The sequence below is a fragment of the Stenella coeruleoalba genome (genome assembly GCF_951394435.1).
Source record: "Stenella coeruleoalba genome assembly, chromosome: 1".
In the NCBI taxonomy this organism is placed as follows: Eukaryota; Metazoa; Chordata; class Mammalia; order Artiodactyla; family Delphinidae; genus Stenella; species Stenella coeruleoalba.
Genome location: NC_137169.1, coordinates 178,969,214 through 178,985,227, shown reverse-complemented (window position 1 = coordinate 178,985,227; position 16,014 = coordinate 178,969,214). Strand labels below are relative to the sequence as shown.

The 16,014-nt window shown below is 49.9% G+C and overlaps 1 protein-coding gene across 1 annotated transcript in view; it reads right to left on the bottom strand.

The window, feature by feature from the left end:
• The window catches only part of SEC16B (SEC16 homolog B, endoplasmic reticulum export factor), a 94,158-nt gene that overhangs the window by 6,855 nt on the left and 71,289 nt on the right, over positions 1–16,014 (bottom strand). Inside the window, exons 12-20 of the mRNA XM_079935377.1 lie at positions 14,396–14,477; positions 10,332–10,449; positions 9,003–9,114; positions 7,284–7,389; positions 5,232–5,372; positions 3,921–4,043; positions 3,050–3,122; positions 1,210–1,509; positions 310–377 (exon numbers count right to left, since the gene is read on the bottom strand). Coding sequence (XP_079791503.1) covers positions 310–377; positions 1,210–1,509; positions 3,050–3,122; positions 3,921–4,043; positions 5,232–5,372; positions 7,284–7,389; positions 9,003–9,114; positions 10,332–10,449; positions 14,396–14,477 — 1,123 coding nt within the window. The remainder of the gene's footprint in view (positions 1–309; positions 378–1,209; positions 1,510–3,049; positions 3,123–3,920; positions 4,044–5,231; positions 5,373–7,283; positions 7,390–9,002; positions 9,115–10,331; positions 10,450–14,395; positions 14,478–16,014) is intronic.

The following is a 16,014-nucleotide window of genomic DNA, read 5'->3' as shown; positions in this document are numbered from 1 at the left end:
GAGCACAGCAAGTGTTTGGTGCAACAGTAAGAAGAGGGCAACAGAGGGAGCAGATGTGTGAGTTCAAAGCTACACCCAGCCCTGCCGGCCCTGCCCCCATGGATACAGGTTGCAGGACTGAACATGAACCGGAACAAGCCTCCTCTCCACCTCGCAGGATCTGGTGTAGAAAGAAACAAGGTGAAACATGGAAGAGAGGGCTGGTGCAAGGCACAGGAAGGCACCTGTGAGTGGCAGAGAAACCGTGGCAACTGAAGGAAACCCACAGCTCAGAGTGGGCACCGCATCTGCTGGGCTCTGTCCTCTCACCTGCGGTTTGGAAACAACCTTCTGCCCATCAGGATGCTGGAAGGTTTCTGGAGACACTGTGTTCTCTCCTATGGCACAAAACACAACAGAAATCGTGATGTGAAGTGGGGCCTTTCCCATCTATCCTGAAGAAGGGTAATGGGGACACAGTTGGCTTTCCTAACTGCAAAGCAGCCGGAGCTCTGAGCCCATAGCCCCAAGTGCATCGCAGTAAATGCAAAGTCCATTTGCACAAGCCTCTGAATTCCAGCCACCCCAGGACATGCTGCTCACCCAACCTTCACCCTGAACCAAGGTTATTCCTCAGGAACCCCGGAAATCAGGGCCACGTCAAGCTGGATCGCAGGGATCCTCCCTGACCTTCCCCTCCATGTGAGTCTCCCATCTTGGACAGGACCTTGTCTTAGAAGCTCTAAGATCGGATCCTTCTGCGTGGTTTCCCACACTTCCCTGGCATCACTCAGCAATGCTCACCCATACTCGGCCCCTGTTGTCCAAGGTCTGATGGGAGAAGACAGAAGCACAAGCCTCTGCCCACGGTCCCTGACACTGACGACTTCAGAAAGAGGACTTGGCCTAAACTACAGCTCCAGGCACAGGTGGCATTTCCTTGCCTTCTCCAGCCGAGATCCTAGAAACTACAGAATCCAAGGGGATGGCAAGAGTGGCTGCGGTTGGCTGTGCTATGCTTGTCCCAGTAGACACGTGGGCTGGACTGGGAGAGAGCCGTCTCCCTCAGAAGAACGTGAAGTACCAGGCCCTCAGTCATGTGCACACCCACCACTCAGGGCTTTACCAGCTCCCACCCCACACCCTGCACTGGTCCCTGCACCTCCCTCTTCTGCTTGCACCCCTAGATACCTCGTCACCCAAGTTCGCTGCCTCGCTGGCAGGTCTTACCGGGGGGCGGGTGCATCTGCTGGGCTTCCTCCCAGGCCCTTCCTCCAGGAGTCCCTGTCACTGCCATGCTGCCACCGGTCCCTGGCAGATGGGCCTCAGGAACTGAGTAAAGAGGCACCGGGACCCCCGTCTGCCCGGAACCTCCTCCTGCTGGGTAGGAGCTGGGCTGGAGGGGAAAGGGCTGCTGTGGGCTGGGCTGGGCCGGGCCCATCGGCTCCAGTGTTGGCCACAGGGCTGAGCGGTCCCCAAGGGCTTCTGAGTTGCCTTGATGTCCAGAAAGATCCTGGTAGAAAGTGTCATCTAAGGACATAGGGCAAAGAGGAGGAAGTGAGACCTGTAACGTGGCACTTGTGTGGACTAATCACACCAGGAACAATCCCGCCCTTTGGAAAGCAGTGACAAGGACAGGCCACTTGGTGTGGCTGCCATCGATGTGATGACAAGTACAACACAGCAGTAATTGTAACACCTCTCACAGCTGATGACTCAGAGTTTACAAAACCATTTCCCTCACTACCTTGTATGATCTCTGAGCCTTAAGCCAGCGGGTTGGGAGGGCAGAAATTACCATCTCATTTAACTCCACAATTTTTTGCATTTGGATAAACTTTCTCTTTTAAGGATCTCCTAAGGGACTTGGGTACTTGAAACTTAGAACGTTGCCAGTCAAAACCCAAATCAGACTACAGAAATGATGGCTTTGCTTTTAAAGAAGCAGAACCTTGGCCCAGGAAGGGACCTTGGTGGTATTCATTCTGGCTCTGCCGTGTTGCTGAAGAGACAGACCAAGGTGTGGATGGGGACAATGGCTGCCCCAAGGTTATGGAACTGGTGTGGTCATCTGACCCACCTGCTCCATTGGGTGACAGGAGACACAGCTGCTTCCCAGCGGAAGTGGCCGCTCAGAAACACCCAGCCTGCTCTCTTGCAGCCCTTCACCCTCCCAGATCCTGGGACACAGCAGCAAAGCTGGGAAACAGAAACCAAGGCCTGCCCTTCCCTGCTGCCCCCTTGCTTATCCCTGAAGGAAGCGAAAAAGGCTGGGAAACAGCCGGAAGTAAAAAGATGAGGCCCCGTCCTGACCCCACCAGGGAGTGCTGTTTGGGGAAAGGGCACAGAATTAACTGGGGTAACAACGTCTGCCCAACCCAACACTCAGAGGCATCCTGAAGGGAGAGGAGGGGTCTGTTGAAAACACTTTGAAACCTATTTCATGTGTGCAGCAACTGATGCTCAAACACCGTAGGCGCTTCCTATGTCCCCACCGCTAACGTGAAATACAGATAACCCACCACCTCAAGGAATGTATTCAGCTAGGGAGACAGTACTGACACAAGTGAAGCAATTAGATAACAACACAACATAACAAGATTAAAACCTGAATGTGAAGCAAAAACTCTAATAATGCAGAAACAGAAGTGTCAGGGACGGGGGCTTCCCTGGAGGCACAGTGGTTGAGAATCTGCCTGCCAATGCAGGGGACACGGGTTTGAGCCCTGGTCTGGGAAGATCCCACGTGCCGTGGAGCAACTAAGCCCGTGCGCCACAACTACGGAGCCCACGTGCCACAACTACTGAAGCCCGCGCGCAACAACAAAGACCCAACGCAGTCAAAAATAAATCAATTAATTAATTTAAAAAAGGGGAAAAAAAAGTGTCAGGGATGCCTGTGGTCAGCAGAGCTGTGTGGAGAGGGGGGGCCCAGACCACTGAGTCAGATCGACACAGGCAAGGAAGGCACTCCAGGAAGGGAAGGGGGAGAGTCTTTTAGGTTGCGTTATCTTGTCTAATCAGATCCTGAGAGTCAGCTATTACACATTCAGTTCATTGGTTTGGGTACCTGTTGTTTTTCTGGCTCCCAAAATATCCGAGTGAGCAGAGCAAGGATCCCCAATGTCTCCTGCTACCTTTTGCTATTAAGATAAAGTAAACACCTCTTAAGCAACACAAAGAAAAACAAAAACACTGAACCACGGTTTAAAATTAAGTCAGAAAAGAAACTTCAGGAGTGATAAGGTAAGGGAGTCGCAGGTGAATGCAGGGGCTGGAGGGGGAGGGGGAGGGGCAGCCTCAGCCCTTCCTACCTCCCAGCTCTTCCTACCTCCCAGCTCTGCCCAGAGCAGGCAGGGACCAGGGCAGAATCCTCTCCCAGAGGAAGGGGCAAGAGGAGGGAATGAAACCGTGGGCCCCAGAGCCCACAGCACATGTAGGAAGCAAGGGCCGTGTGTGCCTAAAAAAATCCCCCTGCCCTTTCTCAGCGACAGAGGGAGAAACAACATGGAGGAGGCCCTGTTCCAATTACTGTATAACAGTTACTACCTGCCGCTTTTGCAATTGTCAGAACAAATAAAGGAAAGGCCCGGAAGTCTTTTAAGCAATTGCCCTACATTACATGAAAGTGACAAGGGCCGCTGTGAGCCATTGTTCCTCACAGAGAGATGGAAGCTTTGATGGTCAGAAAATGTATTTTCTGGGACCACAGAGAAGGGTGGCTGGGTGCTTTGGAAGAGGGCCCCACTGTCTCCCACCAAACATAGGAAAATGTTTCCACCCGGGCGCAGCGGGGAAGCTGAGTGCCACCCCTTTCCCAATCAGGCTGTGCTTCATGGGTGACAGGAGACCCCCAGAGCCCTCCATGCCTACCTACTCTGGGTCTAGGGCAGACAAGAGGGAAACAGAGGCCCACCCCGCTGACCTGCCCCCCCACTTACCTGCAGCTCCTTGTGATGCCCCCGAAGGTGTACCAGCCAGTCCGGCTCCAGGTCCCTGTCTCCTCGGTGACGGCGGTGGCGTTCTAAAACCAGAGGATCTGACAGCTTCAGTCTCTCTGCAAGCTGTGCCAGGTTTCCAGACGGTAAGAGAGGGAAAAGGAGAGAGAGAAGTGAGTGAAATGGACAGACACGGGGAGAGGCAGTAAGAATAAAGAAGGGAGCCTTGACTCGTAAACCAGATTACAAAGAATTGCCAAACAGCAAATTCAGCAGATATCTTCCCCGAATTGCAACATAAACCAACAGTTAACCCCTCCTGTTGCTAGACACTAAATAAACTAGCAACAGGGGAGGAGGAGAGCAACAGGGAAGAAACTGTCACTGTGCTTTATGTCTCTGCAAGGCTGCCCTCAGGAGCAGCGCTTCTCAAGCTTCAAGCCCGGTAGGAACCACCTGGGACCTTTGCTAAAATGCTGGTTCTGATCCCAGAAATCTGCGGGACCTGAGGTCCTGCAGTTCTAACAAGCTCCCTACAAGGAGACGCCTGTGCTGCTGGTCGAGGGACTGCCTGTATCGTAAGGCTATTCCATCATTAAGTTCCCAGACTTCCCTACTCCTCCATTCTGGGTCCTGAGCTGCCTACAACCATCATCCTGTTGGCAGAAATTTGCCATGAAGGGGGCTCAGTCCCGCAGATTTTATTGATTACAGAATCCGACACTGGGCCTCATCTAAAGCGAAGAAAAAATTGACGGTAGGCTGCCTTTTTACTCTCAGCTAATGGATTTTTCTTCAATTAATTGGAACAATTATTTGCTTGATGGTTTTCTTTCTCAGGAACTAAAGGTTGATATGTTTTTGTTTTCTCTTTTTGAATGTATCTCACATGTGATAAAATATTCCATGCATTTAAAAGCATTTTAATAAGGATCATTTCCTGTTTTAACCCCTAAAATATATTTTCTAAGCCCAGCTTTTATCATTAGAACAGTTTACCATAACAGGCAGTTTTACTGTACCAAAGAAGCAGATGCAAGAATGAATGTCCTGCATAGCACATGCCTGGTTTTCAGTCCCCCAATTTCACTGCGTCCCTCCCCGCCGCCATCCCCGCCCATAGCATCCTTCTTTGTGCAGTGTCAGGCCTCTGCTTATCACATCTGGACATGCATATGTGGTCAAAGACAGCCACGGGCTCCAATTTTACAGCATGTGCAAAGAAGATGAAATGGGGTGTCTGAGCCACTTTACAATAGCTTCCTCTGAACGCTGAAGATAACACACCTGCAGAGAACCCTCTGAGAAGCTCACCTTGATGAGTTCCACTAATAGCACAGGGTGACTGTTCTCTCCCTGGCTCAGGAGGGCTGTGCCAATGGCTTCGCAGTAATGCAAGGCCTGGGATGCAAGGCCGTAATCTGCCAGACGGGAAGCATAAAGGAGCTTATACACCTGTGAAGAGGAGCAGGGCCAGTGATGAGCCCATCCAGGCAGGGACAGAAGGAGAGAAGTGGAGATAAGACTTCTTGGAAGTCAGCTGACTGCCAACTTCCTCTAACTCTGGATCCAAATATTAAAGAGGGCCTTATGCCATTTGGGGCATTCTATCTGTGTATGGGCACAATTCCAAATCCAGCCTGCAGTTCCGTCCTCATAGAGGAAGGGCTGGAAGGCACATCAGCTGAATCTCCCTAGGCTCCGGTCAACATGGAAATGCACTGGACTCTTATCAGGCAGCCCCCATCTCTGGGAAGCCTGGTGTATGTGGGGCACAGGACCAGGCACCAGGAGGACGGATAAAAGAAGAAAAAATGACTGAGGTGCAAGGGACTTCAAGCCCAAGGGAGTGTACAGACAGAGACAGGTAAGGGCTCAGAGAAGCATGAGTGACAGAACTAAATGGAGCTTGAGGGCTGGAAATCAGACAGACCCAAGTTAAATCCCAACTCCATGCTGGGTGTGGCACATTGAGCTAGTTACCCCACCTCCGCTCTGTGCCTTGGTTTCCTCACTATAATATGGGGATGATAATACGATCTACCCCTTGGCTGTTGTAAAGATTCAGTGAGATAATCCATGTAAAGTCCTTAGAACAAATGGTACCCAAGAGATGTGAGCCAATAGCATGTAACTCCTTGGAACCTGTTTTGTAAAAGGGGGGTAATCATGCCCGGATTACCACAGGATTAGAAATCATACCGTCAAAGCACCGTAACACAGTTCCAGGCGTGTAGAACTCATTCCCTAGAAACAGCTAATCTCACTGCTATCAGCCCAAAGACAGCTGAGAGGTGGGATGACTACAGAACAGAAAGAAAGAGACTGAAGACCTGCACGGACCCAAAGGAGCTGTTCAGGCAGGGCTCTGCTGGAGAAGGTGGATCTTTGGTAAAACTCTTAAAGAAGATACTAACTGGGTCATTGCCCTATAGGCAGTAATTCATTCATTTCCAAGCCTTTGTTTTGTGTTTGGTGGTGGTGGTGTGCATGTGTGTGTGTGTTGCTGCCACCGAGCGCACTCTCAATACAGGCACAGAAGGAGCCATTATGGATTTAAGGGGACAACAGGGCATCCAGTAGAGAGGTTGAGAAGAGAGGTTAGAACCTGCGTGGACACCACCTGCACAGCTGCAGCCCTGGGGGGAAGAGAGGAGGATGGGGGCCAAGGACAGAGCAGGGAGGAATTTCCAGAGTTAAAAACAGAGTCATCCAGGGCTTCCCTGGTGGCGCAGTGGTTGAGAGTCCGCCTGCCGATGCAGGGGACGTGGGTTCGTGCCCTGGTCCGGGAAGATCCCACATGCCGCGGAGCGGCTGGGCCCGTGAGCCATGGCCGCTGAGCCTGCGCATCCGGAGCCTGTGCTCCGCAACGGGAGAGGCCACAACAATGAGAGGCCCGCGTACCGCAAAAAAACAAAACAAAACAGAGTCATCCAAAAGAGATGGGAGCGGCAGGTCAGAGGAGAGGAGGAAGGGTGAAGAGCCCCCAGTCGGGTCTTCTTGCTCCCGCTCCCAGCAGGATGACCGTGGGGCTGAGGAGAAGTGGAGCGATCTGGAGACAGAAGAACAGAAGGAGCTACAGACAGCGGGGGAGCCCCAGGGCTGCTGGCACAATTCTCATTGTCAGCAGTGAGGCAGGAGCCCCCAGCACAGAGGCTGCTGCAGCGTGTTGCTTTCCTATCTTAAAATGCAAACCTTTAGGGGACCTAGAAAGACATCCTAACCCTTCCCACATTCCAGCTAATGAGGAAAAGTCCAGTGGATGACTTAGCCCAGCCACTACGTGCCAGATAGCAAGGCGGAAAACCCGGTGGCCCACAGCCATGTGACGCAGCTAAGGTGGTGGCCTCGTGAGGGTTCAGTTACCTGGAAAGAAGGGATGAAGGATTTGGGGCGGCCCAGCATCTGACAGTACTCGAAGATTTCCGTCCTCTGGATAGCCTCAGTTGTTGCAAATTTCAAAAACTCTTGACTAAAAACCAGGGAATAAGAATAAAAGAGATTGAGGTGGGGACAGATTTAAATCCTAGTAGATGGCCAAACACCAGCTGCATCCATTCATGGTAGAGTCTCTGTCCTGGGCTGATCCTTGGGGCAGCTCCAAGAATGGAGAGAATCTGCACCTCCAGAGGCTCTGGGGGAAGGCGAGGGGGAGAGACTGGGGGGAGGGGGAGATCGATGCCATCTTTACTGGAGGGTCACGTAAGGCAAGCTGCTCTCACACCCAGCTCAGTGGGGCACTGGGTCCTCCCCGTAAGCACGCTGAGAGCCAGCCTTAGTGCCCTGAGAACCCAGAGCGGGCGTCTGTGAGAGGCCACCATAGCCTGAGCAGAAGAGCAGAAAAGAGGGAGTGATGTGATGTTCGGAAGCACTGAAGAAAGAAGGCCCGGCAGAGAGAGGGTAGCACTGTGGAGCCCCAAATCAGAAGACGGTCCCTGTGCTGGAGGTTCATTCCAGTGAGGAAGCAGGCTGGGTGAACGTGATCTGAGGGGCCCTCAGAGTCCTCACGGGTCCCAAAACAGCTGCTGTGAGGTTTGAAATCATAATCACAGGGGCTATGCCTGGGGTCAGGACTGTATCTCCAGAAACATCCTCGTACAATATAAACATAGGAGGGGGACACATTAAACCGTTTCACTTACTGTCCCATTTGGCCCAGACAGGCCTCTTTGACAAGCCAACTAGGTGCTATCAGAGACCGTGACCTTGACAGACAGGCTATGAGAGGATGCGTTTCTACAAAGAAAAGCCTGACAGTCTGGATTCCAAGTCCAACCTGACCCCACACTAGCTGTACCATCTTAGACAAGTTACTTAACCTCTCTGTGCCTTGGTTTCCCTCCTCTATAAAGTGAAGATTAAAAGCGTACCTTCTTCACAGGGTAAATGTGTAATGATTAAAGGAAATAGTGCAAATAAAACGGCTGGCACAATGTAAGAGCTTAGGAAATCTTAACTATTACAGGGAAAGAGAAAGAGAGATCTAGAATGTGGAGGGCAGCTAGAGAGCAAGCCGGTCTTTTTGTCCGTTTATTCATTGTCTGGGGGATTATTAAGGTCCTTCTGTGTGAAAAGCCTAATACTACGGCCAGCAGGGAATAAGTGACAGGCGGGACTCTGAGTAGCTTGTGCCCCAAGTCAGTGTAGGGTGTGGTGGCTAGACAAACGTCTTCCACTTTCGGGTTTTGCCCAAGGCAGGCTCTGAGAACTGGTCCAGAGCTGCCTGACGCAGAGGCTCAAGCCGCCGCGCTCCCGCTAAGCATTTTCTGAAGAGTCACTCTCTGATCACGGGGCCAGGGCGCCACCGAGTGGCCATAGGGGTACAATGCAACCCACAGGCACCAGTTCACAGCTTCCCCGGAGCAGGGCCTGGACCTGAGGCCCCCTGGCGGTGTGATGCGGCACCCACCCGGCATCTCCTCCGCCAGAGCCTACCTGTGCGGAAAACCATCCCAGAGGAGGGGACCAGCAGTGGCCGAAATTCACACAAGACAATGGAAAATGGAGCCATGAAGCCCAGCAAGGGCTAAACCAATCCCCTGGAAGATGTCCTTCCCACTCCCTTTCCCCCAAAAGATCGCATACCTGTGGCTACTGCCCAGCAAGGCCAGGTGGTCTGTCTTCACGGTATAGGAACCGAAGGGCACGTGAGCCATGAGGTAGCAGAAGTGAGCTGCTTCCACCAGCCCCTTCCCAGCTGCAGGAGGAGAACAAGCCCCGGTCACGGAACACGCCCACGTGAGGACCCACCATCTGGGAGGGATGGGAGAGGGCTGGAGAGGGGCTTGGGGGTCGGAGCGGAGAGCCTCATGGGGATAAAGGAACGAGCTTTTCACACTACGAGTCACAGACCCCAAACCCCACTCCCTCTCCTACCGCATTTTTGGCCTCCGACATTATTTCACTTCTCTTCAGTCAGAATAAGGCACTATTTCACGTTCCCCCAATGGATTTTCAATGAGGACGTTTCTAAGCATTTTAGTCCTTCTGGAGAGGGAGAAATGGGTAGAAATGCCTACACCCGAGCAGAGAAGCTGGCCGTTGGGAGTAGCCGTTTTTAAACTAGGCTTCTTGGGGCACTAATGCCTCCCCTGCTGAAGTCAAACAATAGAAGACCTTTCCCAGTGATCATAAAAATTACATTCATTACCAAATTGTTCCCAGTTTTAAAACGTTCTCCCATACATTTTCCATTACCTCAACATTGAATTAATTCAAATAGATAAAGTAACTAGCACGGGGCCCGGCACCCAAGAAGGTTCGGCAAAAGTTAGTTCTCTTTCTACCCCGGTGCTGAACAACCTGCCATTTGACTGGGCACAACCTTACGCGTAGCTATTTTAGGTTTAGCAGAGCGGTATTTCACAAAGTGCCACAAAGCGATGATTTCTAGACGTTCTGGCCCTTGACCAAATCTGAGAACCACTGATCTGGAACATTTAACAGCCCCTAAGTGTTTATGAGGCCACATTCACAGAGAGGTGATAGAAATAAAGATTATACGATTACCCAGGGTAGTTCAGGCAAAAATAGAATTTCCTATCTGGTTGAGCTGGGTCACCACGGGACTAACAACAACAGTAGGCGAGATGCCCCCATGTGTTAACTCCATCTGCACGGGAATCTGACCCAGGCATAGGAATCACCTACTCAGGGGAGCCTCCTACAGTGGCAGACCCCAGAGTCTCAGGGGCCTGGCCTGCACTGGCTCGCAGCGGAAAACAGAAACAGAAAGGCAAGAAGGACACCCCTCTCCCTGGAGTTTCTGTCCCCAAAGCACTGAGGCTCCTGGGTCAAAGGAAAGCCTGAGGCATAGACTCGGGCCCAACACAGAACCTAAGAATCTAAGCACAGAGTGGTTAAAGCTGGCCTGGAAATAGAGGAGAGGAGGGGATGGAACTGGTGTCTGCTTACCCAGGGTGTCCCCCATGGTGACAATCGTGCGCTGATACAGCTCCGGGTCCCCACCTTGATTCGACAGAATCACAGCCAAGTGCGGCCTCCAGTCTCCCCACTGCTCGTCCCCACAACACTGAAAAGCAGCAGAAAAATTGAAAATTGACTGAGTAATGTAGCCCTGACCAGAATATAGGTAAGTAAGGAAGGTTGTTGTCTATTTCCTGGTTTTCCGGGAACGCCCATTATGCTGCTGGCAATGTGGCCACTCATTGATTTTGCGTTCTCTTTTTAAAAAAGCAAAACTCTTAGAAGGATGAATAGGCAGGCAGACAGACACATTACACACATACGTACACACACACACACACAGGGATGTTGGGAGTAGATAAATGGAATGACACTCTTGGTCCATAATTTTCAGATTTCCTCCTGGTGCCCCTAACCCCAATAGCTAGGGACAAAATCAAAAAAAACCAACTGATGTTTCAGTGGGAGGCAGAGGATCAAATACCCTTGGTTCATGGGAAGAGTTAGAAGCCAGTTAGAAGACAGGGGAACACTGGGCTCCTTGATACCTATTACCAAATGGCTAATGTTTTCTGGTTTTACAAAGCCAAAGCCGTCTCTCACACATCACCTTCTTTAATCTTCACAACAACCCTGTGAACTCTAATTCCTATCGCCTCTTGAGGAGTGAGAAAACCAGGCCAAGTGGCCCAGCCAGCACTGTGTCCCCTTCCTCTGGTGACCATGCAGAGGCAGCAGAGCTCCACGAGGGGGCGGTAGAGTATAATCAGAGAAGTGGGAGCAGGCAGAAGCCCCTCGCGAATGATGGGCCGCGCTTCTGAATGAAGGGGAATTTCAGGACAGGGAATATCAATAAGGAAACAACACAATGTCACAGAAATGACACGGTCCCTGGATTCACCTGGGGTCCTGCCTCTTGAGCAAGTTTCTTTATGTCTTTGAACCTTTGTTTCTTTATCTCTTAAATGGAGATCATGATGTCTACCTGCCAGCATTTTTTTTTTTTTTACATCTTTATTGGAGTGTAATTGCTTTACAGTGTTGTGTTACTTTCTGCTGTACAACAAAGTGAGTCAGCTATATGTATACATATATCCCCATATCCCCTCCCTCTTGCGTCTCCCTCCCACCCTCCCTATCCCACCCCTCTGGGTGGTCACAAAGCATCGAGCTGATCTCCCTGTGCTATGCAGCTGCTTCCCACTAGCCATCCATTTTACATTTGGTAGTGTATATATGTCCATGCTACTCTCTCACTTCATCCCAGGATAACTGTTGATAATAATATAGTTAGATGAAGCCCATAGCATAGTGCCTTACACTTGGTTTGCACATTATAAATTACATGTATATAAATACACACACACACACACACACACACAGAAGCACAGCAAAGGAAAGAGGTGACTTGCAGACCCGTCTCTCCTCCAATTTGTTATACTGAAAAGATAGAGCAGGAGATTGACAGTAATAGCTAAGATCTGGAGGTCAAAACAATTCACAGTTATTTGGTATTGTCTTTGTAATTATCCCATAGAACAAAGGATGCTTTATCCAACTCCATTTTATAGTGACTCTGTTTATCTGGGCAATGCAGTGTGAATGAGGACGAGGATGACAATAAATCACAATAATAACAGCAGTTCTCACTTACTGCACCCTGACCCTGGGCCACGGCCTGTGCTAATAAGCACGTCTCCTAAGAACAGTCACGTGCATTGGGTACTATTATTATCCCCATTTTAACATGTGAGCCAGGCTCTTTCTTGCTGAAACTAAAGGGACTAGCAAAAGAAAAGCCCTTGCTAAAAGAACAAAAACTTAGAAATAATTCTTCTGTCTCCTCCCCCCGGCGATTTGGAAAAAAAATCACTGTAAAGCAGGTCTATGGAGGGAGAAGAGAGAGAGAGAACGCTTATTAACTAACTTGAGTGGGCCAAGCATGGTGGTTGATATGTTCAGATATTCTCTCCCCTTTAATTTTTACAGTAGCTCTGTTAGGCATCAAAATGCCCACAAAGAAGAAAAGCTGAGGCTCTGAGATTAAGTAGCAGGGTCCAGTTCCCACAACAGTGAGGAGTAGAGTCTAGGTTAAGCCTCTGACAGAAGCCCACGTCTGTGTTTTCCAGCTGCCATGCTTTTTCCACTACTCCTCTTATTATAAGTACCAAAGTCTAGCCTTTTACTGGATGCTACGATGCTAGGAAACTCTCAAACACTAGGCTCAAATACTGCAAATATCACCTCTGGCTCCTCGGTTTTCTCACCCAAGAGTAGGGAACATTTAGCAAACTCTACCAGTGTAATGAGACCCAATGGACTGTATGCTGATTACATCTTTTCCTGCATTTAGTGCTTTGTGACATGGTGCAATTTCATTGCAGAGCACAGGCCCTCGGCAGAATTGTGAGGTGCACCCCATGTTCCAGTATAGCCAGCTGGTTTGACGAGGGGGCATGAAAGTCATCATTTCTCTTTTCTTTTCTTGAAATTGTCCACAGCAATAAGAGAGGCAAAAAAGCAAAAGCGTGAAGTACATTTTCATTGAAACTAGGTGTCAGCAAAAATCCAAGCCTCTAAACACAAGAAAAGGCTTCCAAAAGTAATGGAGATTGAACAGAGGTGGGTTTAGGAGGCAGAGAGAATACCAGAAGGAGGGGATCCCACAGCCATCTCCACTGGCTGAGGAGAAGCAAAAATGGTCACAGAAAACACCAGGTCATGCGGAAATGCCAGCTGCCCTGGAATATGGCCCTGGCACCTCCCCAGCTCAAACCTCCCATAAATAACCCATCCAGGGAAGACCTGAAGCCTATGAAGGAACAAGTACAGAATCGCTACAAATATACCATCAAGACAAAAGGAGGGGGGAAGGTAGAGAGAACATTCACCAGAAAAATGTTTCCACAAAACAAAGAATTGTCACCAAACATTTCATCATGAATTTAAGTAAAATAATGAAACAATTTGTTCTATGAAGCAAGGGTCTAAAGCTAAGTTACAGGAGCAGAGGAAAGAGATGGTGGAGAACAGGAGGAGGTAAATGTGACCTGCAGAGCTCAGGAGAGAAGTGGGAGAAAAATCAAAGAAATAAAGACAAAAATGGAAAAAGCACAGAAGCCAAGAGACACTGATGAAAACACAGTAAGGGACACACAGGATGGACACACAGCAAAAAAGAAGAAAGAAAGGATTGAAACCAAAAAAAAATTTTTTTAATTAAAGAGAAAATTATATATATATAATTCACATGTATATATGTATACAGTTCATATATATATATGAACTATATATATTTTGTGTATAGAGGGTGTTCCTGAAAAGAAAACCAAAATAAGAGAACAAAATAAATACTGAAGGATATAATTCAAGAAATTTCTCTGGAACTGTAAGATACGGATGCACATATTAAAAGAGCGTGCTGTATCCCCGAATAACTGACACAGACAGTCAACAACAAGATATATCTCAGTAAAGTTATTGGACTTTGAGGATAGGGAAGGAATACCTTGGGACAAATAGATCAACGCTCTTATAATGGGAAAACTATCAAGCTGGCCTCAGGGTCTCCTGAGCCACATCCCACACTGATGACGTAGAATCTAACACGTCCAGCTTTGAAGGGTCACGTGCAGTGGTGGGGAAGAAAGAAAGCCTGGTTGTGGGAAGCGTGGAGAGCAGCCTTGGGTTCTCTCGCTATTTGCCACACAGCGGGTAGCGGTGGATTGTGGAAAGGGCACAGTCTTTGGAATCAGACAGACCCGGGCCCATCCTGACTCCACTACTCCTAGCTCTGTGATCTTGGTCATTTTACACCTTTGGGACTCAGTCCTCACGTCTGCAAAAGAGGGATAATCATTCCTACCTCCGTGCGTTAAACGAAATAACATGCATCACAGCGCTTAGCACAGGGCCAGGCACATGGGAGGGGATTAACCAACAGTAATTACTTATTTTTCATCTCTAAAGCCATCGCCTCATTCCCGAGCAGTCCCTACCCCCTAAACCCTTAGGGTGCTGGGGTGTTGAGGGGGTCCTGTCACAGAGGGTACCGTGGCTGCCTGTGGGATCCTTCCCGACATGAGCTGGAAGAGGGTCTGCAGTGGGTCGTTGAGCGCCAGCGTGCTGGTGAAGCTGCAGAGAGAGGAGACCGTCCATCAGTGGGAATCCAGCCAAGAGAGCCTCTAACCCCTTGCCTGTGAGGCACAGGCCTCATCTACTTGTATTTGATTGGAGCAGCTTCTTTCGGAACTTGAGTCTCTCTTTTCAGTTGTGCCTCTGCTCCATCCCACGTTCGGATCTCCATCCCACCACACACGCCAAATAGATCTCATTACTGGGGAAGATCTTCGGCATTTTAGCACTGACTCCCTAACTCTTGAGTAACTATTTTGTTGGCCTCCGTCCATCACGGAGGTGAGCCACAAATACTTCAAAGACCCCTGAGAGCCCAACGGTGGGCACCTCCTCCCCAGGCACCCTCCACGTCCACTGCCCCACAGCAGCCCTCCTCCCCAAGCCCACAGCTCTCAGTGCTGTTTTCCGGGCTCATCGCTAGTCTGGGTCTCTACTGCTTTTTGCTCACAAGCACTATATCGTCATTTTCAGTAACCCAAGAGGCGTAGAGCAGGGACCAGAAATGATCATACTGATGACCAACCATGGGATCTGCTTAACAAGGATATAATAAGCTCTATGGCTGATTTGAGGTTTAAGCATACTCACTAAGAGATTTTTCATGATTCGCTGGGCCCCATCAGATAGCAATGGCCCAAGGCAAAAATCTGTAGCCGAGATATATGCTACAATGTGGAGTTGTGGGACGTTCGTTTCCAAAACCCAAAGGAAACTTATCCCTCGGAACACCATCTTTTTTTTTTTTTTTTTTTTTTTTTTTTGCGGTACGCGGGCCTCTCACTGTTGTGGCCTCTCCCACTGAGGCGCACAGGCTCCGGACACGCAGGCTCAGCGGCCATGGCTCACGGGACCAGCTGCTCCGCGGCATGTGGGATCTTCCCGGACTGGGGCACGAACCCGTGTCCCCTGCATCGGCAGGCGGACTCTCAACCACTGCGCCACCAGGGAAGCCCAACACCACCTTTTTTTTAACAGCACCTTTCCTCCGGAGCTCAGAGTGCTTCTCCTAATAGAAGTTCAGTGCTTCTCACCATTCCGGTCTCTGAACATAATGAAGTACGTGGTGGTGTCGCTAGTCCCCGGGAAAACCGAGGGTCAGAGCAATAAAGAGATTTCATGGAAGCCATGGTGAAGAATGGGCTCCCAGGTAGTGACAGACGTTAGCCCCACAGACTGAACTTAAAGTGTGGGTGTCCATCTTCTCATCCAGCTCTCTGCCCAATGGGATGTACGGGGGATTGAAATATAAGATAAGCAGAGACGGTAGCCTCGTGGCTTTAACCAACATGAGAAGATAAACTTTGAGGTACCATCCTTTTCTCTGTCTAACCCAAGGCTGCTCCTTATAGGAGGGCTCCCACCCCAGCCCACCCCTGCCACACATCTGTCCCCGACAGTCCATGGATGCTAACTGCAGCCTGAAGGGCTGACCCCTTACAGCACCCCATACACCTCCACCTCCACTTGGTTCTGAGTCTCTTCAGCTGTTTCATTGCCCTTGTTCTAAACTCCTGGCTAGGTACTCACACCTCCA